The 25,368-nt window shown below is 37.9% G+C and overlaps 3 protein-coding genes across 10 annotated transcripts in view; 1 reads left to right on the top strand and 2 right to left on the bottom strand.

Moving 5' to 3' along the window:
* LOC131693001 (uncharacterized) overlaps window positions 1–7,172 on the bottom strand; it is a 72,661-nt gene extending 65,489 nt beyond the window's left edge. For 2 of the 3 annotated variants that reach the window (XM_058980434.1, XM_058980436.1), the window contains exon 1: window positions 6,992–7,172. The gene's annotated coding sequence lies outside the window, so the exon portion shown is untranslated. Of the gene's footprint in view, window positions 1–6,708; window positions 6,941–6,991 lie in introns of those variants that run through there. The other variant, XM_058980435.1, reaches the window with a different exon arrangement.
* A 5,651-nt stretch (window positions 7,173–12,823) lies between these two features.
* Window positions 12,824–13,476, top strand: LOC131692678 (dolichyl-diphosphooligosaccharide--protein glycosyltransferase subunit 4). Its single transcript, XM_058979858.1, has 3 exons — window positions 12,824–12,978; window positions 13,161–13,269; window positions 13,329–13,476. Exons 2-3 carry the CDS (start codon window positions 13,169–13,171, stop codon window positions 13,354–13,356), a joined length of 129 nt encoding a protein of 42 aa, XP_058835841.1. The 5' UTR covers window positions 12,824–12,978; window positions 13,161–13,168; the 3' UTR covers window positions 13,357–13,476.
* A 39-nt stretch (window positions 13,477–13,515) lies between these two features.
* Window positions 13,516–25,368, bottom strand: part of LOC131692675 (tyrosine-protein kinase receptor torso-like) — a 97,920-nt gene continuing 86,067 nt past the window's right edge. For all 6 annotated transcript variants that reach the window (XM_058979845.1, XM_058979844.1, XM_058979847.1 and 3 more), the window contains 9 exons: window positions 25,194–25,329; window positions 24,456–24,595; window positions 24,111–24,363; window positions 23,877–24,048; window positions 14,412–14,988; window positions 14,258–14,352; window positions 13,948–14,205; window positions 13,734–13,883; window positions 13,516–13,675 (listed from right to left, as the gene is read on the bottom strand). In XM_058979845.1, coding sequence (XP_058835828.1) covers window positions 13,624–13,675; window positions 13,734–13,883; window positions 13,948–14,205; window positions 14,258–14,352; window positions 14,412–14,988; window positions 23,877–24,048; window positions 24,111–24,363; window positions 24,456–24,595; window positions 25,194–25,329 — 1,833 coding nt within the window. In that variant the 3' untranslated portion in view covers window positions 13,516–13,623. The remainder of the gene's footprint in view (window positions 13,676–13,733; window positions 13,884–13,947; window positions 14,206–14,257; window positions 14,353–14,411; window positions 14,989–23,876; window positions 24,049–24,110; window positions 24,364–24,455; window positions 24,596–25,193; window positions 25,330–25,368) is intronic.

The following is a 25,368-nucleotide window of genomic DNA, read 5'->3' as shown; positions in this document are numbered from 1 at the left end:
TTTATTATTCGTTATCATTAAACTTTTGACGTTTGAGCACAGACTAACAGACATAACACTATGAGGGAATTCCCTCAAAAAGCATCGATCCGATAATTTTCCCAGAATACTAGCTCCACCTTTTATTCACAGTCCCAAACACTCATTTACTGGTGGGTTACCACTCAGGTTTGGGAACCATTTTTCACTAGTGGTCTATCCCCCATATGCTTGTTCATATGTCAGTGGCGCCATAATTTCAAGTGTGGCCACAGTCCCAACTACAAATATATTTAAAATGACCGTTAAAGCGGGCGAAGCTTTGTTTTTGAGTGTTATGTCTGTTAGTCTGTGGTTTGAGTTCCAAAGACATTTTTCTGACTTATTCAAGATGGTTTCGAAGATTAATGCGAAGACTGTATCCAATAATTCTAGGATTTGAATTGATCTACAGAAATGGTTGTCTCATTGCCTTGGAATTTTGTCTCGAAAAATATGGCAAATTATCTAGCTTGACCGGATGTCCGTTCACTTTACTTGAAGTGTACGGAAAAAAGAAAGTTGGAAGTAACTAACATGCAAGATAATATCCCTTCTCTGACTGCTACAATTTTAAACGGTTACTTGTTAGTGGTAACAATAGTGGTTGATAAATCTCCTCTTGTTCCAATCACTCTGATATAACCGGTGCCGATGTCGGTGATGTTGCTACTGCTGCCCATGCATGCTGAACGACAAATTTCATTGACGCGGTCAAGATGTCTGATGATATCTACAAGTTTGTGACACACATCCGAGGTATTTTGGGGGTCACCTCTCTTATACGGGACAAGAAAACAAGTAAAGAAGATTCGGTGATGCGTGCAAATAAAAACATATTGCCACCTAATTAACTGAGCAGAAAATGTTTTTGATTAGCTGTTATCAATTTTGAATCACTGTAGTGAGTCAACCATTGTAATTACACATAAATAGGTGTTATATTTAGAGGAAAGCTCAGTAGTGAAAGCCACAACATATTAAACAGGATTAAAAGTTATAATGAATCACATTTCATCATTTGGGTTCGTGAGTTAACTTTTAGCTACGGGGTGGGTTCAGACTGATCGGCTAAGATTCTTTGCATTTGATAGGTCATGCAACCAGCTTTGGGAACGTAGGTTTATAATCGGGGTACAATAGGTATAGGGCATTATCTTTGCTATGTTATTGCCGAGTTCGCTCATCTTGTGTGAATTAAATACATTGTAGAGAACATCGTTGACGACTTATTATGGCTGTTGTCGTGGATCAGCTATATTATTTACGGCCTCGTTTATTTATTTTATATTTTTCTCGTGGTGTTCCGCGAAAACGCATCGTCCTCAGTGCAGTACATTTAATTAACGTAAAAAATGTCAAATGGGTTTCTTCTTATGTCAGAATTAATGCCAAACACGAGTCTTGTGTTGGTATTTCGCAACCACGTGAGCCGGAATGAACAACTTCAATTCCACACTCTGCGACGACGATGACACCGAAGAAGCCATTCGCAGGTACAAAGCCAGACGCAGCTTCCGAAAAACATGTTTTTTCAACATTTCCTTTCGCGATTTCATGATTTTTCACATAATTTGCCACTTCTCATTTTCTTACCTGAATAATGCCAATTTATTTTTTTTAATAATCTGCAGTATTTATACTCTTCAAATAAAAGTTGAACCGTTCATTTTCTAGGCGTCTGCATTGTTTAATTTAACCTTGAATATATCCAGATTTTATATATATAATATATATAAAATCTGGGAGATTTTAAAAACATCGAAAAAAATACCTTCGTCTTATTGGCTTAAAAAATATTTAGCCAGGCATAAAACCATTGCACTATGGTCCCAAAGTTGTATTTAGGAAGACAAAACTGTTTGCGCCTAAACCGTTAGTTTTAGATATGTAGTATCTTCGGCAAGCTTTCTTAGAACTTTTTTGCCGATTTTTTTATATTAGTTGAATGAGGGTGGTCCTTGTGGTTAGGGTGTTCAACGTATCAACTTCTTAGATATATAAAATTCAGCTACATAATGTTCTACAAAGTTATAAATCAACCAAATTGAAGCAACTTTTCTGAAGAAACTATATTTAAGGTAGGGTGGCTCTTTAAAAATTGGTTTTCTATTAATATCTTTTTATGTGTTAATTTCTCGCCAATACTTTGTTCTAGAGGTTTTTAGAACTTTTGTATATACACATTTTTGCCGAAGCAATGAAGTTTCTATCTCTTTTGTTTGTTTAGTTACAGGCGATTTTCAAAACAAAAATGGTTTTTTTCAAAGCTATATATCTTCCAACATTGCAAATGGATTTTCAATATTTTAATTTCATTTGAAAGATCGAAACTTTTCTAGTTTTTGGTGAAAAAACTGCGGGAGCGTTATTTCTGTAAAAAAAATTATTAATTTTTGAAAATGGTGTATTTTTCAACAAAAATCGTTCACAAATAGATGAGATAATAACTTTATTACTTCAGCAAAAATATTCGCCATAAAAAGTTCTAAAAGTGCTGCAAACAAAGTATTTACGATAAATCAATGTCTGAAGTGACAAATGAGAAATAGTGATTTTAAGGGGTCACGTTTTCATCACTCAATCTCTTATGGTAATATCAACTGAGAAATAGTCATTGTGTGTGATAATACCAAAAGTAACAGAAAATCTATTGAATATATGACCCTTTTTGAAAACACAACATTCTACCGTACAACTACATGTTAGCGTGAATTTACAATAGTGTTAATAGAGTACTATAGTAAACTCTAAATAAATCTATTACGTGGCCAATAAAGCAACCGTCATCATGCATTATATAGATGCTAGGGAATTATGCTTTATGAGTTATTTTACCGCGGTTAGCGATTTTCAGACCTCTTACTTACTTACTTATTTATTTTGAAGTAACAAAAAATTGTTAATCTTTCCTTAACTTACCCACAGCCGTCATTATAGTCGATAATTAATTTATAGTTTCAAACGTTGCATAAATGTTGACAAAGCATACAATAATTTTCGCTGCTATGAACAACAAACTCGTTTCAAGATTTTGTTTTAAGATAACAAGACGTGAACAAATGCATTTTTTAGCACTCGTTTTGAGCACTAGTCCAAACCAAAAAGGATTTACTTAAGTGAGCATAGATAATTTTTGTTGGCCGATTTAGAATTAACGATAGTTTGCAGATAACGCTGTAAATACTGTAAACTGTAAATCCACTGTACCATTTAGATGTACCGTAGACTGTTCTTTCAAAAACGTTTACAAATCCAATAGAATTGCCATGACATTCGGCATTATCACACACAATGACTATTTCTCAGTTGATTTTACCATAAGAGATTGAGTGATGAAAACGTGATCCCTTAAAATCACTATTTCTCATTTGTCACTTCAGACATTGATTTATCGTAAATACTTTGTTTGCAACACTTTTAGAACTTTTCATGGCGAATATTTTTGCTGAAGTAACAAAGTTATTATCTCATCTATTTGAAAAGTTATGAACGATTTTTGTTGAAAAATACACCATTCTCAAAAATTAATAATTTTTTTTACAGAAATAACGCTCCCGCAGTTTTTTTACCAAAAACTAGAAAAGTTTCTATCTTTCAAATGAAATTAAAATATTAAAAATCCATTTGCAATGTTGGAAGATATATAGCTTTGAAAAAAACCATTTTTGTTCTGAAAATCGCCTGTAACTATGCAAACAAAAGAGATAGAAACGTCATTGCTTTGGCAAGAATGTGTATATACAAAAGTTCTAAAAACCTCTAGAACAAAGTATTGGCGAGAAATTAACACATAAAAAGATATTAATAGAAAACCAATTTTTACAGAGCCACCCTACCTTAAATATTGAAAAAATCATAGCACAAGAACCATTAGAGATAGCCATAGTTTCTTCAGAAAAGTTGCTTCAATTTGATTCATTTATAACTTTGTAGAACATTATGTAGCTGAATTTTATATATCTAAGAAGTTGATACGTTGATCACCCTAACCACAAGGACCACCCTAATTCAACTAATATAAAAAAAATCGGCAAGAAAGTTCTAAGAAAGTTCGCCGAAGATACTACATATCTAAAACTAACGGTTTAGGCGCAAACAGTTTTGTCTTCCTAAATACAGCTTTGGGACCATAGTGCATTGTTGCCAAAATTTAGCCAGATGTATAACCTTTCCAACGAGTACTTGTTTGTCAATATCAGTGTGTAAATACCATTGCACGAGCTCGCCATAAAAACGAGCTTGACCCCACTCTACTCTACTGCGTGCGCGACAGGCTTATTTTAGAACAGTTTAGGTACCAATCAGTCCTTGGCAGCACGCAGATACAGCTTGACTTAGGAGCTCCTGTTTCATTCGCCTTTTGCGACATTCGGATACTACAAATTTTCTAGGCTAGTTTTGTCCGGAGAAAAAAAATTGACTATTATCAACATCCTATTAATGCGCAGCAATGGGATAATGCAATCAAACTTAAAATATTTCGTTAATGGCATATTCGTTTTTGACAGTGCACTACACCGGTGTAGTCGGTGCTACACTCATTCAAACTTGGGTGTAGTCAGTCTATCTCTTTCTTTGCACTACACCGGTGTAGCACCAAGAAAAAACGAAAACGCCATAAGACTTTCGCTATCAAAAAACAATTGGATATGGAGATTTTGTTTTGTGTTTTGGAAAATGTCAACGATTTTTTTCGGCGCACATCTTCTAGCAAAAAAGAATTGATTCTTTGCCACTATTGCTCCGACAGCTTTGCCGTCGCTTCTCAAACAAGAAAGAAAACAAAAATGGTCAGAATTCCTGCAGAAAGCATTCATAAACTAAACACAATCGCAAAGTTTTGTTCGATTCAGGATGGGGTCGAGTTCCACTGCCTGCTGCTTTATCATGGCATTACTCAGATGAAAATGCTTTATTTATAAGTTCGATAAAAATTCCAGCCATAAATTTAGCTTACCTATTCGGTTTTCATATTTTTATTTTGATTATAGGGTTTTTAACCTTAGGGCCTCTTTTCGAGTCAGAGAAATCTCTTTTGGAAAAATTTCTAACCCTATATGCGGGGTATCCCGAGCAGAGTCTGATAACAGATTGAGAACTAAACATGATGTTGTGATGTAGTAGGGAATGATTGCTCAGGTTGTTATCATTTTGGTCGTTTTAACGGTTAAAAGATCAAAATCGAAAGCAGAAAAATTGCACTATGACATCAAACAGAAAACTATTCATGCTATCAGTGAAAGCAAATTGAAAACTCATTGAGATGGTGAAATATTTCATTGATAACAAAATAAATAATCAATTTGATGTTTGTCAAAGAAATAGAAACAAACATTTTTTTTTAAATGTAAGCACATCAAAATGAGATCAAACTATGATGTCATATCTGAAAAAGTTTAAACTTATATCAAAATAAGATTTCAATTTTATGCTTGATATCAACATATGTTGTCTATTTGCTGTAATTTTGATGTTGGACTTTGCTCGGGTAGGGAATCGAATCCAGGTGAGCTGAGTACAAGGCAATCGATTTACCAACCACGTTATGCCCGTCCCCTGGTATTCATAGATTATCTTAAAGATAATGAAAAACTTATAAATTATTGTATCTTATGGTATCTTGCCAAAGTGGAACATGTGGTCCCGACTTGTTTTGTTTCGTTCTATTCTTTCTACAAGAGCAATGTTGTGCGAAAGGAATGCCCATTTGATAAGACAAAATTGAGTTTTCGAACCGGTTGCGTTCTCAGTCCTGTACTATTGGTTTTTCCCTAAGTTTTACGAAGTTTTATAGCAAGTCCAAGAAGATGTCGAGGCACAATACCAAGCCAGATATCTAAATCTTAGATCTCAGATATTAGAAAGTTTCCGATGCATAGGTTTAGAACGTTTTTCTCGCTTTCACTACTAATATACTGTATAGTAACTACTAATATACCGTATAGTCGTTTTCTTTATTTGTTACAGCTAATTCTGCTAGAGAACTAACTTTTGGATTCTCTGGAACTCTTATCTAGATAAAGTAAGACGAACTTTTCAGTTTTTTTCAGTTTTTCTACCTCGATCCAAAATACAATATGCAATTAAATAATCAACCAACACAAAGTTTTGTTCGCAGGCGCCAGTTTAGGTTGACATAAGCAAACACCGTAAAATTATCCAAACGCCCATACCATTCCTTACCACCAACATTCACTTTGTGCAATCTTTTCCTGTTTATAACTCTTAAAAATCCTTTCCACTGGAATGACTGCGTGACGAGAATCATTCATTAAAAACATAAAGCTCGAATATGTTTAATCGCTGCGGTTGGTCAGCAATCCTAGAGCCGTTCACTTGCTAATGTAAGGTATGCGGTATTTTACGGCGTTGAAATGAATATCAGAAAAATATCAACAACAAAATACTGATTATATCACTAACCAATTATTTAATCCTTTGCTAGCCATCCAATGGCATAAATCAATTCAAAAATTCTTTGGAATCTTCTATATTTTGTACGGTACAAAAAAAAACAAATATCAATGACCAGGAACCCTCCGCTATATTGATAGCATCAGCAGATACCAATCAATAACCGAACCGAGTTGAGCCGTTTCGTGATGCAATTTTTTCGTATGTATCTTACACAATTAATCCAAACGTTTCCGACGACAAGGCCGCTCGGCTTGGATCCAAGTAGATTACCTCCTTCAATTACATTACTGGTAGATGTGTGGATAATCAATGCCGATAACTTTGACAAAAAAAAACAAAACCGCTTCGTGTTTGATTTCACTTTTCTCTTTGATAACACACTTTTCCAGTTGATTTTTGGCTATTTTCCTACGCCAGCCATCGTACTACGCACTCACATAAAAAACTGACTGGCTATCTTTGTACACTAAGTGCCAATCGCAGAGGAGACGAAAACGGGATTGATAAATCGTGATAAATTATCCTCATGCAGTAACTTTTTCTTTTGAATTACCTCGAAATAAATGGTCCATTTAGAAGTATAAAACCACCAACACGTTAGACACAATTTACATTGAACAAATGCACCATTTTTTCCTTGCACAGGAAAATTTTATTCGTTTTTTTTTTTGGAAAAATTTAACCGCACGCAAATTTACTTCGCACGACGAGAGCTAGAAATCGATTACATTATTTGAAAACAGAGATGCCAGGTATCTTTTTCAAATGTCTGCAATAATAATTTTAAAAGTCTGGGAAGAACAAAAAATGTGAGGCAAGCTAGTGTAACCAAAAGCCTTTATATTCAAAAATCTGCAAATATCTGCAACCAAACTAAAAAATCTGCAAATATCTGCAACCAAACGGAAAAATCTGCAAATATCTGCGTCATCGAAAAAATCTGCAGCTTAAATTAAAAGTCTGCGAATTTGCAGACTTGTCTGCAGATCTGGCATCTCTGTTTGAAAAACTATGACAGGTTGAATCTTTTGACGTTTATCCAACTTGGACGAAACTAGCCACCAAAATATTGGCGAGAAACTGCAACTAGTGTCGCTTAGTGACGAATGGATGTACTAAAACAGCGTAACCTGTTATTCAGAAAAAGACACGTATTCGCACTACAGTGGTGATTCGCTAGTTGGACACTTTTTAACTGGGCCGCTTTTTAGTTGGACCTCCGCTGGTTGGACCCTAGGGGCAGATCACTCTAAGAATGTATAACAAATTTGTATCAAATTGAAAAAAATGCATTTAACAAACGTCCTACGCTGATCCATTTTATTCGACGTTTTGTTAAATGTAGGGCTAGTTTTTCTGTAGGGTTTTGACGTCTTACACGCAGCGCAAACAACATTACACGCAACGCAAAATACATTATGAATTTCTATTTTGATGGAAATAAATGCATTTAATTCTCGACAAACATATGATTACGGCCTAAAAGCCAACTGTCAAAATCTACTTTGAATGGAAATTCCAGACAAACCGTTACTAGTCGAACACAGTTAACAACAGTTTATGAAAGAGAAAACTTTTCTCTTTCATTTACTACCAACATCTGTGATTAGCGTGTAACGGTTTGTCCGGAATTTCCATTCAAAGTGGATTTTGACAGTTGGCTTTAGGCCGTGATCATATGTTTGTCGAGAATTTCGCTGATTTTTAAAAATGCATCACAAGTGATCTGCCCCTAGGTTGGACCACTGTCCAACTAAAAAGCATCTGAACGGCAAAATCTTATGTCAAATTTATTTTGACAATCAATCTGACAATATTTAGAGATGCTTTAAGCGGACCCTACACGAAACAGAAATATTGTCAATAAATATATTGACAAGACTACTTCAATCCATCAATCCCATTTAAATTTCACAGAATCAATATTTTCAAGATGCCCTTACACCATCAATATATTGATATATCAATGTTGAATGTCGTTGGTAGGGCTGTTTTTTGCGAGGGTCAGCCCCAAAGGGAAAAAGAGCGTGTCCGCCCGAATAGAAATGTACAGTAACAAAACCATGATTTTCACGGTGACAGTACAGTAATTTTACAATAATTTACAGTAAGTTTAAGTGTTATGCTACAATACAAAAACAATAAACTTTAATGTTTTTACAGTAAATTTCAATGTTCAATAGACTTTTACAGTGAAAAAGGGGGGTGGTTATGTATCTTAACATTAAAAAAATCAATTTTTCGCCATGCATTTTTTTCTCGAAAACAGTAAAATTTAATATGAATGCATTGTTCCAGTTTTTTGCTGAACAGTGAAATTTATTGTTACATGAAATTTTATTGTAAATCTACTGTCAGAACTTGGCATCGAACAATGTTGAAACAGTAATAACTATAATGATTGTACGTCGATTCCCGGTTTACCATTTCCCGGAAAACCATTTTCCGGAATGTCATTTCCCAGAAAACCATTTCCCGGAATGTACCATTTCCCGGAAAACCATTTCCCGGAATGTACCATCTCCCAGAATATCATTTCCCGGAATGTACCATTTCTCGGAATACTATTTCCCGGAATGTACCATTTCCCGGAATACCATTACCCGGAATGTACTTTTTCTCGGTAATTATTTATACTATTGAAATCTAAAGTTAACATGTAATTTGAACTTTAAGAACAAATTCAGAGCTATGTTGACTTACATATGGGTCATTCCACGCGAAGTGATCAAAAAAATATGCAAACTTGAAATCGACCTTCACGGATTTGAACCAAATTTGAAGGAATTGTTCATCTAGGGCCAATATATAAAAACCCAAATTTTTGTGTCAATTGAACCACCCCTCGGGTCATGGGAGCACCCCCCGTTTTGGCAAATTGCCAAAACGCTTGATTTTCTTTTGATCATATCTCCGGTTCTATTTACTCTAGAATCAAACCGTAAATTGGCTTTTGAAGAAAATTGTTCAAGGAGTCTAGAAATAATATTATTTTTTTGCCGGCAGTGCTGCCAACTATGCGATTTTTCAGTTAAATATCAAAAGTTAGTTTTTCTCTCAATACATATATTTTAGTTTTGAAAATTTTAATGCCATCGCGTTCCTCAGACATTTTTACATAAAAAACACTTATCATCCCAATATAATATGAGCGCATCCTGAGATATACCGTTTTTCCTCTATTCTTTGTTTCACATTATTCCGCGACAAATAAAATTTACAATCAAGATATGATAAGCTTTATAGATATTGATTGACTGTGCTGGAATAAAACATGAAGACATTATTCTGCATTCCAAGTTTTTGTTTGGTTCGCTTGACACCTTATCTTTGCTCTCTAATCATATTAATAAAAAACAAGCGCTCATAAACCAATAAAGTACCAGAAAACAGATTATGTTTAAAAAAGGCAATGTCTCAAAGAAGATTGTTATGAATTATTAATTTCCAAAAAAGTACTCAAATTTTAAAGAAGACATTCAAAAATATTTTTCATGATTTGCTCATCTCCAAAAGAAGGCGAATAAGCTCATAGAATAACAATTATAATTCAAAAAGTTATAACCCCATAGAAAACCCTCCCGATTTTCCCACCGACTAAATCGGCTTGCGTCGGCACAATCGGCCGACTATGCCACCAATTAATCGGTCGATTGTTGCACCAACTCTTATGGGGGTTTAACATCGACGTCAGCCGACGCGACAACCGATTAAATATGACAGACGAAATCTGTAGAAATCGGTCTATTTCAACCAATTAAATCGATCGATTAGTTGATAGTTTAAAACTGGAACCAGATTCACACAGATTAAATCTGGCGATTATTATGGTGACGAAAATTGTCCACCGACGAAACCCGTCTTGGTCGTTTAATTAATCTGTCGACCTCGAAGCACCCGTTTTCGTCGGTCGACTGTGAAATTTATGAACTGTCAAATTTTCTATGGGAAAGGTATGTTAGGACCACTAGTACTTAAATCCAATAAAACACCAAGAATATTTTGAAAGAGTTCTTAAAAGAATGTGAAACTACATAGAAATAGAAAGTACATATAAATCAAAAACATGCCAAAAATAACGACAAGGAAGCATGCATGTATAAGAAAGAAAAACCGCAGATTTTTTAGATGATAGAATATATCTGAAGCATTGTTGAGATGTTATTCTAACTTAAATTTAAAATCAATAAAATTCCAAACATATTTCCAAACTACTTTTTATGTTCTAAAGTAGAGAGAATTTCGTAGTTTGTATGACATTTGCTGCGTAGCAAGTGTAATCAAAATGAGTGGTGGCAAGGTACGTGGTTTAATTTATTTTCCGGGAAATGGTATTCCGGGAAATGGTTTTCCGGGAAATGGAACATTCTGGGAAATGGTTTTTCCGGGAAATGGTACATTCCGAGAAATGGTTTTCTGGGTAATGGTACATTCCGGGAAATGGTTTTCCGGGAAATAGTACATTCTGGGATATGGTTTTCCGGAATATGGTATACCGGGAAATGGTATTCCGCGAAATGACGTACAACCAACTATAATATTTATTGTTTTATGATTGTTTGTAGGGTAAAAGCTATTGTAAAATTCTATCCGGGCGGTAAGAATAAGAAGAGTGGCAGATTTGACAAACGCAAAACAAATTCAAGATAATCTGCATAAGGTGTATGCATGTGTGTAGGGGCCGTACACAAATGACGTAGCTTTTTTTCGACGATTTTCGACCCCTCCCTCCCCCTCGTAGCATTTGGTCACAACACTCAAACCTCCCCCTTGTAAATAACGTAGCATTCTCCTACCCCCCCCCTCCTTGCGCAACGCTGCCGGGGGATGAAAAAAATTACATATGTTTTTCAATTCTTTTAAATACATGTCCTTACAACATGTTTGACGGCTTTTATCAGCATTTTCATTATAACAGCAAATTGCGTACAAAATAAGCCCATTTCATCACAAATATAGTGTTTACAGTTTTGTTTTGAATTTTATATGTCATGGGGCATGAAAAGAAGTTCTCTCGGTTGACAATCCTGATTCTATGAAGCATTCGTTCATCTAAATTACTAAATTTTGTTTGGTTGAATCCGAAGAGAAAATTTAATTTAGCTACCAAACTAAGTCTACCAGTTAGTAACATAAGCTAACTAATGTAGTAAGTTAATTCCGCATACAAAATGTTTCGTTGTTTTTTGCGAGCTTGTAATTCCGGGAATTGTAAAATTAACCACATTAAAAAACGCTTACTTTTCACTTGTGTGAATTTAAATTTATTTCTGTTGGGAATGGAGGAATATTAAATTGTTTTCTCTACTCTTAAAAAATTTAAACTTGATGCTACGTCGCACAACTCCTGACCCTACCCTCCCCCACGTCACACTTCGTCACAAATTAGGTATACCCTCCCTACCCCCTAAAATGCTACGTCATTTATGCATGGCCCCGTACAATAAAATTTTTGGTGGCAAACACTTTGAGAGGCTGAAAGCACTAGTTTCTACATTCAAAACATTGTTTTAATTAATTTCGTTTTTATTAACCTCTTTTTTTGGAAGTGAATCAGTATTTACGCAATGTCGATCTTGCCAATCTTTCGATCTTTGTAAAACCAAAACTCTCGCTTTACGTATGCCTATACCTTATCTGGTACCATTTTGGGCTTTCACGTCATTTGCAGTTTGACAAGACCAAAATTTGACAAGACCATAATTTGATGTTGGAACGGTCTATCCCTGAGAATGATCATAGGAAGGGCAATCCCTCGGTTTTTGTAGGGTTTTGACGTCTTACACGCAACGCAAAATACATTGCACGCAACGCAAAATGCATTACGATTTTATATTTTGATGGACAGCGAAATTAAATGCATTTGCATTTAATTTAGCTGATTTTTAAAAATGCATCGCAAGTGATCTGCTCCTAGGCTACGACTCACTTGCGAGTGAAAAAAACAAACAAACTGTGGCACTTTATCGGTTCATGAGATCTAAGGTGTCGCAAGACTAATTTTAGTTTTGCCTCAAATCACCAATCGTGCTTTCTATCCAGATTTCAACCTCTGAATTTCATATTAGTAACAAATTCTTGATTATATCGGGTGATACAAGAAGAACTTTACTATCAATATATTTTTCAGAGGTAGGAAACATATTTTCTTCATCAAAATTATTTTTCATTAGAAGAAATAATATTCAGTTATATTATTGATTGAGTTCATGAAATTTAAAATTTCTTTTCGATGCTTTTTGACAAATGAAAATAAAAAAAAAATCATCAAGCACTCTCATGCTATCTGCCGGTAGACAACTGCGGTAGATCGCGAAAAATCTCGTATCGCGAAACTTCTGGTGTATTTTTTGGTCAGTGTATTGTTTATAGGAGTGTGAATGTGCTGAACTTTTTGATACGCAACGCACCTTGACGTCTGGTGACGTTATCTTGTGTTGGTTGGTGATCGCTTGATTCTTGTGCGAAAACGTTTGTGAACTCTTGCAATTTCTCAATCTATTATTTTATCGTACGCGTAAATATCATCAAGATAAGTCGGTAAGTCTTCATAAATTAGTTTAACAATGCTTTCGAAATGTTTGCCATGAAGACACGATCTTGGCGATGATTGGTGACGTGTACTTCACAGAACAGCAATAAGTAGCTACCGCAATTGATTCAACTTGTTCAACTCAGTGGGTATGTTGCCGATTCAAACTAAGGCGGTTTTTCTTTTTCAGCACGTAAAATGATCTCCGACGTTCAACTCGCTGTGTTCTGCAACGTTTTGGGAGTATTTTTATTCCTGTTAGTTGTCGGTTTCCACTACATTAACGCAAACATGGGAAGGTAAGGGCAATATTTAATTATTTAATTTATGGTTCTATATTCCACTGTCGCATTTTCAGGGCTGTTGGTAGCTCAAAGCATAAATGAAGGTCCGAAGGTTTCTACTAGCATTCCATCTGGGAAACCAAGGAGAAGCTTTTAGTGTCCGAATATTTTAGATTATAAGCATGATTCACGTCGCAAAAAATAAATTGATATAGGAAGAAAGGTTTTCTTTCATATTTTCCGAGATGACAAACACAGTGATTACAATTGTTTATAATAAGATGTCTATAGCGTTCTTTTGATTTGTAAATGATGCGAATGGATTAGGATAAAATTTGGTTACAGTAGATTGTACGCTCTCAGGTTCCTTCAACACTCCACAGGTTTTAAGTATGAATGTTCATTCGACGCCGATTTAACACTGCAAGAGAAGTTGTTTAATTTACAATGTGGCAACGAAAAAGTGGAAAACTAAATACCTTTGTGAGCTGATGATGGTGTCTAGATCGATCACAGGTCTGTTGGTTTCCTCACTCTGTTCTACTAGTTCATCTAAACGATTTTTAATGCTGGAAAATGTTGGCCGATCAGTTGGTAATGCGTTCCAACATGCTAACATAATATCGTATCTGAAAATGAAAAGATAGTTCAACTGATCAACAAGTCCCCTTAATGAGGTATCAAATTACTCACAGTTCTTTGCTGCAGCTCGAAGGTTTTTCCATGCGGTAGCCCATTTTGAGCTCGGCTATCAAATCGCTCGTCGACAGCGATGGGTACGGGTTACCTCCCAAGGTACAAATTTCGTACAAAAGGATACCGTATGCCCACACATCACTCTGTGAAGTATACACTTGATGGGTCAGAGATTCAAGCGCCAGCCACTTGATTGGCAGCTTGCCTGTGCCCGTTTTGCGGTATAAATTATCCTGGTAGATGTCCCTGCTTAGTCTAGAAAACGATTGTTCAAATAAACATACCATACTAATGCTGCCAAACTCACCCAAAATCAGATATCTTAACTATTTTATTTTCACAGACTAACACATTCCTTGCAGCTAGATCACGATGTACCACCTTATTGCGAGCTAGAAATTCCTGTGAAGATCAGCATATTAGATAGTTTTCATAGAATGTATTAAACTATTATTAATTACCATTCCCACAGCGATTTGCCGAACAAATTCAACCAATTGTGCGCTAGTCAGTTCTTCTTCTTGATTTTGTTTGCTATTGCATACAGTACTGTAGTAACATTGATTAACTACCAAATTTGTAACTTGTTGTTGTTCTTGGTAGTCGGTGTTGATTTCATTGTCGGAACTACATTCACAATCGGAAATTTTTATGTTACATGAGAATGCTTTGGGGTGTGAACTCGACAACGTTTCATCCTGGTCAACTATATCAACCTGACACTTGCAAGCGTTTGTACAAAGTCCTGCTACCACTTGCACATCATTATTCAAGAGCGGATAAAGTCGATTCTCAATTGTTGTTCCTTCTAATGTCGGGTTTGAAGGAATGTGGTCAGGAATATCCTTGTATGCCAACGATTTTTTATCGTTCACCAAGGCAATATCAAGGTTGAAGACGTTTTCGGGTTTTTTGTTGTTCTGCGAGTTCAGTACGCAACATTCTTCTAGTTGGATTACTCGGTCTTTATTGTTAACTTCCATGGCCTCTTTCTCGGTCGAGTTTATTTTTCTCCGTAGTAATTTGTGCCATTCACATCTGTGGATTAAAGTTTGTAGGGGGAACCAACAATAAAATTAAAATTTTATAAATTTCAGTACGGTATATGAAGGAACAAACTACTGTCCGTCGTCAGTACAATAAAATGATTGGTGAGCTATGAGTTATTTGTCGTTCTGTAACATAGCAAAAACTAGTACATAATATAGATCCTTATTGGATACGATCATTGACAGCAGCAGAATGTGCTACTGTTTCCATCCCTTATCCGGAATTCCCATGGGTCACAACCATTGAATGTTCTAAATTCAGCATTCAGCATAAATAGAATCCAGCTTTGACTCAGGGGTACCAGAGGATGTTTATGATTGTTCTCGATCAATTTATTTTGGAATAGATGGATTTAAACTTTTCTTGTCCCACTGTTTCTTGATATATCCCAACTAACACCAAATTGGCGCCGGTTAGACACTAAATCCAAACAGTCCACACAACGTGCGTTAATGTCTAAAGCAAAGCAACTGACTGATATCGAGTTATGTCTCGGTTAGCCAAGCACAAAAGTTCTGGATCGCTGTCGAGTAGGGGAAGATGGGGTAAAATGAACCAACGGCAAAATGCACCCGTTGCTGCTGAAATTTTTTAGAAAAGGGTAACGCCAGTCGGAAGTCCGCCATAGTAAACATACACGGTCAAAGTTTGATAACCGTACATCAATAGCAACTCGAGAAATAAACAAAAAACAATAACGTGCCCTCATGTAGGAATCAGGAAAATGCTCTTATAAATGCTGTTTTCCTATTATATCAGTGCATTCCAGTTCTATTTAAACCGTTGTTCATTATTCTGTCGCACTATATGTGAAAAATCTAGTAATTAGTTTACTTTTTGCTAAATTTATATCTCTGCTTCATCGGGGGTAAAATGCCCTCTTCTTCGATTTGGCTGATTTTTTAATCGAAAACAGCAAAAATTGTTCTGAAAACCTACTAATTGCATAACCTAAGGCTATTTAATGGCACACTTTTGTGAAATCTCGTCAGAAAACAAAACTACTTGTTCACCGAGCATTCTGCCCCGTTGTTGCGGTACATCCTGCCCTGTTATAGTAGTGCATTATGTCCCGTTGTTGTGGTGCATTTTGCCCCGGCACAGGTGCGTTTTGCCCCACTTATTTTTCAAAAGGCGATTTTAAATGATTTTGAAAAATTGAATATTTTTCATGTTTTTGAATATTTTGTAAGGCGTTATGATTGTGATTAATGAGGAAAATGTTGGCTAAACGATATCATTAGTTAAATTTTCCCAATTTATGTTCTGTAGCTGAGTTATGATCATATTTCCTTAGGGGGTGCGTTTTACCCCATCTTCCCCTATATAAAAAAGCAATTGTCTGTGGGAACGAGAGCCAAACGCCTGTGAGTATGTTACATTTTTTTCCCTAAAGGAAAAAATGGGATAAACGAATTCTGTTGACGTTTTAAAAACTGCTGCTTTTGCTTGGCGAAATTCACCGATGACGTTGATGCTGATTACACGATCATTGTCCTGTCACGCTCTAGGCACAACAATCGCTGACAATCTTCCGAAAGATGATCGATAGTGACGTCATTGCGTTCCTCGATTTGCAATAAAAGTCTCGTTTGTATTTCAACGTTTCGCTCCGACTTTAGCCCGCAAACAAACATGAGTAATTTGAACTGCTCCTCTGTTGACTTGCTCAGCTCCAATTCAACATAGGTTTTGTTCATTCGACAAGCGTATACAATTTGTGCTACAGTTTCTCACAAGTAAGAAGTATACTCATTACTTGTGAGGAACTGTAACACAAATTGTTATTTCAATTTACTACCTCACGAAACAAAGGCAATTCGACATCGGTTTTTCCGGACTGTTTCGACCAAGCAACAACATCCAACCTATTGGGCGGGAGCTGACAAAACATTACTCAGCCGTGACTGAGATTAAAAAAGTCTAGTCAGATAAACTACGCGTCGTGAATGACTTGAAAGCGGCCAGGACAGCGATATTGCTAGCAACAGTCTCTTCACGATAGAGTTTCGCGTCTACATCCCTTCTCGATATGTGGAGATTGACGATGTTGTGAGTGATGCGAATTTAACTGTCGATGTTCTGATGAATGATGGGGTTGGCAACTTTAAGCATCCTAACCTTCAATCAATTAAGATTTTGGAATGCAAGCAATTGCACTTATTGTCCATACCTGCGCGTCTGTTTATACCGCTGGTCATGAATTGTTCCAATTGCAAGCAGCTAGGTCGTACGGCCATATACTGTAGCAACAAACAACGGTGCGGCAAATGTGGGAAACGCCATGCGGATAATGGTAGGCCCACTGAGAAGTGTGTTTACTGTGGGGAGAATGCGCATGCACTTTTGGCATGTCCAACGTACAAACTTTGCGCGGATAAACTGAAATGATCCGCCAAAAATCGCTTCAGATGCTCTTTCGCAGAAATGCCTCAAAAGGCTGTTCCACTCATATGATCTCTTGCCAACTGACGATAACGCCTCTAACGACCCTTGCGAATGGTATTCTTTGACTCCGCTTGGAAACTCTAGGAAAAGACCTAATCCAAACTCACCCCAACTTCCTCGTAAGATTGTCCCAAACATGGGTACGAAATAAAAATAATTCATCAACTAGAAGTGCTGGTACAAATCTTGGTTTTGAGAAAGTGAGATACAAACTGGAGTTTCCAGCACTCCCCGGGGCACTAAAAATCCCAAGGGCTCCCACTTTACAGTCAGAAACTCAGCTAAAACGGGATTCCTTAAATTTTATGGCATTGTGGACTGGATATTCACAGTTTCAACATTACCGATCCTCTGAAAAGCTTGCTTGTTGCTATTCTACCAACAGTAACCTTTTTAAGACAGTTAACTGAACAATGACCCCTCCATACAGCGATCGTTTCCCTCGATGGCTGACTTATTAAACGGAATCACGGATCTGATCCCTGTTTTACAGTGGAATTGCTGAAGGATTATCCCCAATATTGATTCATTAAAACACTTGCTAGACTATAATAGTTGTGATGCATTTTCCCTATGTGAAACATGGCTAATTCTAATATAAACCTCAACTTCCACGATTTTAACCTTATCCGCTCGGATCGAGAAGACTCATATGGAGGAGTACTTTTAATGATCAAAAAGTGCTACTCCTTCAATCGAATCAACCTCCCTTCCACGCCAGGCATTGAAGTTGTCGCTTGTCAAACAACAATTAAAGACAGAGATCTTTGCATTGCTTCTATTTACATTCCTCATGATGGGATACCGAAGATTCTCCAACGTGATTGAACACCTTCTCTCGTCCCTACTGCTTCTTGGAGACTTTAACACGCACGGTACATATAAGACCTTTGTGACAACTTCAATATGACAATTCCGAACACAGGGAAATGACACGGATTCCTAGACCACCTGTGCAAGCAAGTGCACTGGACTTATCTCTATGCTCGACATCAATACGGTTAGATTGCAAGTGGAAGGTAATATCTGATCCCCACGGTAGTGAGCACCTGCCGATTTTAATTGCAATCACTGCTGGTTCAAGACCATCGGAACCAATAAATGTTCCCTACGGCATCACACGAAACATTGATTGTTTTTGTTCTCGATTATCGATACCGCGATTCAAGCTCAGACGAAACGAGTTTCCGGTGTGAGTACCCAAAAACGTTCTCCCAATCTGTGGTGGGATCAAGATTACTCAGACGCATACACGGAGTAGGCTGCGGCGTATAAAGCCTTCCTTCGAGTTAGTCGCTAGCCATCCGGTTGTACACGAAATAAGAAAAGCGAATGAAAATTTTAATGAAAGCCAAGAAAGTCACTGGCGCCGGTTTGTCGACAGGTTAACAAGAGGAACATCGATAAGCACTCTTAATGCGAATACAAAACAGTACTAACGAGACCGTGGAATATTCAAACCGTTGGATATTCGATTTCGCCAAAAAAGTTTGTCCATATTTCGCCCCGGTACAGATAATCTACCGAGCCGCGTCCCCTCAAAATACTACGAACAAACACCATTTTCGATGGTGGGGTTCTCCCGCACAGAATTAAATTCAACTTGTTGAAGAATCTGCCAGACTCCGCCAATAGACTCTTGTTTCATTTATTCAATATGTTTCTTGAGAGTAAGATTGTTCCTCGTGACTGCAGGCAAGAAAAGGTCCCAATAGGGTCAAAGCAAGAAACTACGGACGCACTGCTGTATACCGTCCCAGACCTTAAAAAGAGACCTTTTGTATCTACCCCAGAACATCCATACCAGGTGTTGGGGCTTAGCAAAGGTTGCCTTAAGGAACCGTGATTAAGTGCCAAAGGGATATTTTGGCTGTTCATCACTACTGCATCCTGTACGCCAATGGGAGCGGGAGAGATAGAGAATAAAGATCGTCGAGTAATGGAAAGGAAGAGGAGATGGTGAGGATTGAAATGAAAAGACAGTCGATGATAGATCATCAGAGATAGCGAACGGGAAAAAGTGAGTCCTACTCGAAAACCTGATTGAGGACGGCGGCGAAAAAGTAACTTGTACCGTGAAAAAGTAATATCCAGTTAGTGGAAATCGCCGTAGTGTCTTTTTCTTCGAGAACCCACGGGATCAGAATAGTTAGTGTGGGACATACCCGAATCTGTATCCCATAACACCACCCACCTGAACCACACCATCGGCCCCGACTGGGCACAACGTTCAGCAACAGGTACGGTTTTGAAGCAGTCGTTGATGCTTTGAAACGAACCGAAGTACCGCGAATTCTTCACCACCACCTTCAGCAAGAACACGACGTGACACCCCTCGCTGCGGTGAATCGACGCGCATCTCCCAAGTGGTGAGAACATTTGACCGATGGAACGTGCAGATCTCCAAGCGGCATACTAGCCGAACAGCGTCATCTTACGGCGGTTAAACCGTCACATCGACTAAGCAAGAAGGTACGATTCTCTTCTCTCCCTCACCAACATTCATCAATGAGCCCCACCGATCAACCGTCAGCACGGTACCGATATTACGGAATCGGGAAATAGAGAAATGTTATGTTAGCTTTTTCTTTCACTTCAGTAAGTTTCAGGTTGTTCGAGTCCTCTCTGATACGGTTGCTGACCCTGAGAGAAAATCTAATTTCGCTAGTTGGGTCGAGTGTGTTAACCAGCACTTACGTGATTCAGTTTCTATCAACATTCTTTATGATAGGTTGCTCCAGTAGGTCTTTCACCAATTTTAAACAACTTTTTGCTAAACCTGTTATCTTAAAAACAAATGCATTGCTCTCATGGTGATCTATCGACATCACGATTCAGCTACATGGGCCTTCTCCAGGGCTCATGCCTAAGCCCTCTTCTCTAAAATTTTTACGTGAAAGACATTAACGAATGCCTTGTCAATTCATGCACGCTAATGCAGCTCGCTGATGATAGTGCGGTCTCTATCACAGGTCCTAAAGCCGTCGACTTACAAGGTCCAAGATACCTTGGACAGTTTGTCTGCTTGGGCTAGCGAGTTCTCCACGGAAAGAACTGAGCTAGTCGTATTTTCTAGGAAGTGTAAGGTTGCGCTACAGCTTCAATTAATGGATCAACTATGCTATATTTCACCCTAAGGAGGAAAATACGGTAAAAAAACCTTCACTGTGTCTCATCGGCATAAACAGAACTTCTGCTCGAACGGGACATCACGTTTGATCAGTCGTTCGATTGAAACACAAAGTGTGTTTTAGTTTTAAGGGATTTGCATCAAGCCGGCGCTAATCTATTCCGACAATAAGTTAGTGTCGGTTTCTGATGAGGCGAAGCCGAAACGCAATTAAGTATGATAATGGAACAAGCTATTGCTCTTGCCTCAACATTCAAGTATCTCGGTGTATGGTTAGACTCTAAAGATTCCTGGGGATGTCACATTAGGTATCTGAAACAGAAGGGCCAACAAAGGATCAACTTTTTCCGTACAATAACCGGAACACGGTGGGGTGCTAACCCAGGAGACCTGATCAGGTTGTACCAAACAACGATACTATCAATGATAGAGCACGGATGTTTCTGCTCTCGCTCCGCTGCGAAGATACATTTCATCGAGCTAGAGAGAATCCAGTATCGCTGTTTGCGCAATGCTTTGGTTTACATGCACTCGACCCATACGATGATTCTAGAAGTGCTCGCAGGCGCTCTTCCGCTAAAAATCGATTTGGGACCTCTCATATCGATTGCTCATTCGATGCATTATCTTGAACCCATTGGTGATTGCAAAGTCTGAAAGACTTGTCGAGTTTAACTCTCAGACCCGATTTATGTCCTTGTACATTACATGGCACAGATCATCAATTCGTCTTCGTATAACTTTAACCGTGCTCATCTCTTAGATACTTCTGATTCAACTGTATTTTTCGACACATCCATGAAGGAAGAGATTTGTGGAATCCCGGATCACATTCGCCCACAAGCGATCCCGAATATTTTTCATAATAGATACCATTAAGTCGATTGCGGCAAAATGTTGTACACTGACGGATCAATTCTCGATGGGTCCACAGGGTTCGGTATCTTCAACGAAAATGTTGCTGCCTCACTCAAACTTAGTGTTTCTGCTTCAGTTTACATCGCAGAATTAACTGCCATTCAGTATACTCTAGGGATTATTGACACCTTGCCCGCAAACCATTACTTCATCGTTTCGGACAGTCTTAGCTCCATTGAGGCCCTCAGTGCGGCGAAGCCTGAAAAGAACTCACTATATTTCCAGTGGAAATACGGGAACATATGAGTGCTTTATCTGATTACCTTGGTTTGGGTCCCGTCACACTGCTCTATTACGTGCAATGAGAAGGCGGACTCTTTAAACAAGTTGGGCGTATTAGGAGGCGATATTCACAAACGTCCAATTTGCTTCAATTAATTTTTTAGTATCTCGGGGGCTACACTCCATTTTCCCGATGATATCGACGAATGCTTGGTTTAAGGGCTTGGATGCGAGCCGGGACTTTATCTGTACGATGTCAACATTAAACGTTTGATGCGCATTTCCGTCGTATAGGACTAATCATTGCGTTCGTGAGAATGGCTATGACGATATCGAGCATGTTGTTTGGCCCTGCGATTACAGGCTGATAACCACTACAACAAAGTCTGCATATCCGTCACAATGATCAACCAGCCAACGACAATGTCAATTATACAATATGTATCCTACTTCCTACCTTTTGCTTCACTCACATAAGAGTGGAGCAAGCCGCCCCTAAATACGGGTTTCCCTCCCCCCCACTAACACGTGCCATGTATACTTTAGAAAAATTAATATTCGGTCCTACCGCATTTGTGCCTAAATAAACACATTAAAAAAATAAAACGCAAGAACAAAGAAGAAATGCTAATGCTATCACGCGCATACATACCTTCTATGTATCAAATGTATAAACTATGTATGCACACACATAAATTATATGTGCGTACTGTTATAGAGTCGGGTTTTATGGGCTTGAACTTGAGCTTGGGCGACCAATGCTGTATATACAGGTATGGTATTTTTGTATTCGTAAGAGGAATCTTACATGAGTGGTGTGAGTGATCACAGAATAAACCGACTTGCTTTCTTTATACCGTTCGTTCAGCTCCCATTGAATCGTGTGAACGCTATGACGTCGATCCGTTGTGCTTCTGGATTGTTTACATATTTTTGGTTGCTAACACTAGCAAACCGTGTGTTCTGCGACATCTATATATACCACATTGTTGTGCGACCAACCCTGGCTGCTACTCCGTTATCGATCTGGACTAGCTGAAGCTCCAGTCCAGGGAATCAGTAGATAAGTAGCGAAACATCTTTCAATGTGCAACTCCTGGTAATCCTAAAGTGTTTATTGATCAATACCGGCGCCGACCACGCCCGAACATAAATCGCGGAGGGAAAGGGAAGGAATGTTAGTCCGATACTTGCTTTTGCTAGATGCTGTATATACTACTGCGCACTCCACAAGTATCACGCGAGGAGGATATTTGTTAGTAAGAAAGTATAGAAGTTGGATTCTACTTCTTCATAACCGACGCAAGGGAGGTGACTCCACTATCTGGACTAGATATCGATACATCAACTCAGATGTCAACTAGACCGGGACCAACGGCTTTACTTTCCTTCCGAAGGAAGACGTGACCACAAATTTTTTCACCTCAGAAAAATCTCAACGACCTCGACTGGAATTGAACCCAGACCAACTGGGATTGGTGGCGGTCACGCTGACTACTCAACCATCTCTAAAGTCGGTTTATGATTCTCTCCGATGGATTATGATGACATTCTGCATATCAATCTAACAGATTCTTCCTCTAAATTATGACGAAAGCCTGCTCAAGATCCCGATAAAAAAAATCTAGCATTCTTGTACAAAACTTCGTTTAGGATTCTGACGGGATTTTACTTTCACTTGTGCTATATAATGTCAAAAGTCTGAGCACGGTTCCATCATAGTATCATAATCGTGAGCAAAACGTTGCCTAAACTGCACAGAACTCCGCAAAGCAGAAAGTTTTTTCATCAAAATATTTGATAGGATTTGATTGGAAATATAAACAAGATTCCAACAGAATCGTCAACAAATCAAAATCTTCAGCAGAATTTCAACTTGAGCAGAACTGTACCAGAACCTTCGGAAATATTTTTTCGGCATCGTGCTAATGATACTACCAGAATCCATCCGAATTCTAAACATCATACCATCCGGATAATGGAGACAATGCCACAATTAATCTTGAGATACCTGTCATACGAATCCAGAGAGAAATTTAATTAAAATTTTGTTTTGTAGTTTGCCCAACTAACTGATCAAATCGGGCTAACCAGCGAATCAAAACTGTATCAGCACTGACGCAGGTCCGCTTCTTCCTGCCCATTATTTTAAACTTACCTCATATAGTTCAACAGGTTGCCCTTGCTGCAATATTCCGTCAATAACATCATCTCGTTTACATTCTTAGTGTAATGACCTACAATACACACCACATTTGGATGTGCCCCCACTGACTTCATCACCTCTATTTCCCGTCGAAATTCCTTGATATCCTCTAAACTGGGGCATTCTGAAATTTCATGAAATTATGGGTAGTGGTAGAAAAAATATTCGAAGAATTTCGAATTGTACCTTTCAGCATCTTTACAGCTACTTGTGTGTACGTCTCCTGCGGTCGAACGAGAATCCCTTTTCGAACTAAACCAAAGGCACCTTCACCCAGTATATCCAGGACCTTTATTTGATCGAAATCTATTTCCATTTCGTCATTGATCGGTGCAATCATATCACCCGGGAACGCAAACGGTTGCAAAATTTCCTGGATACTTTTTACTTTAATTTCAAAATCCGTGCTAGGGTCAACAGGTGCTTTCTGCTCCAGTTCCTAGAACGAATATTTGCTAACATTGAAGTGAGTCAAGCATTTTGAGTGTGCGCATCGCGCGGCTAAGTTATTAATTTCTACGCATAGCTTACCTTGAAATATTCGCATCTCTGCTCATAGCGTTTTATTTTAGCTCTTCTTCTGCATATAAGAGAGATGAAAATTTTCATTAAACCTATTGTGAGAATGGGCGTTAGAATAATGACAGCCAATCGTCCTCCATTCCAATGATCTGCAACAAAAATATAAAAAATGTTCGGCTCCGTGAGATATATTTGAAAGTTTGCACCGTTGCGAGCCTCTATCTTTAATGGCAGTTACGGCACAGAGAACAGACTTCCATGTTTGAACAAATTAAGTATAAAATACCTGTGTAAATAATTGAATTAAAACACAACCATCTTGATATCAATAGGTTTGTTCCAGTACCAGGAGAAACTGGAAGTGCTCCAGAGAAAATCGTTCCTGTACTGTCTTCTCTTTTTTCTTCTTCTGTTAGCAAACCGGAGTAAAAAGGAGCAAGTATTTTTGCTCCTGTTTACTCCGGAGTAACTTCCGTGTACTGGAACAAACCTAATATATCCCAAGCCAAACGTATGATTATGTAGCACACCTGGCGGCAGTCGCACTCATTTTTGAATAGGTTGTTCGTTTTTTAGAACTCTGCGGCTCGAGATGTGCGTTTGTTCTCTGCACACTTTTTCATTTATTGTGCTCTGTAGTTTGGACTTGGACACATAAAATTTTGCCTATGAGCCCAATTTTCAAACGAGATTTACTAACAAGGTTTAACGTTACCACAATTATTCAGTGCGGTGAAATCTACCTACCGGTTGGAATTCTTCTAATGTAAAGCGGTTTTATAACACTTTGCGTCGATGTCCGATTGTTGGCATGGGATGCTATGAACACTTCGTACTGAGGCCCATGCATAGTAAAATGTTCGATAAGTATGTTTGTCGTATCCTGTGAAAATAAGAAATTGACATTAAAATTGTTTGAACA

This window comes from Topomyia yanbarensis, chromosome 3 (assembly GCF_030247195.1).
Source record: "Topomyia yanbarensis strain Yona2022 chromosome 3, ASM3024719v1, whole genome shotgun sequence".
In the NCBI taxonomy this organism is placed as follows: Eukaryota; Metazoa; Arthropoda; class Insecta; order Diptera; family Culicidae; genus Topomyia; species Topomyia yanbarensis.
Note: the sequence above shows the minus strand (reverse complement) of the source record. Positions and strands in the feature narration are given on the sequence as shown.

Bases quoted from the DNA above. Each gene is read 5' to 3' on its own strand.
- LOC131692678 (XM_058979858.1), top strand. From the start codon at position 13,169: ATGATCTCCGACGTTCAACTCGCTGTGTTCTGCAACGTTTTGGGAGTA. The intron at 13,270-13,328 runs GTAAGGGCAATA...TCGCATTTTCAG, and splicing joins ATTAACGCAAACATGGGAAG to GGCTGTTGGTAGCTCAAAGC.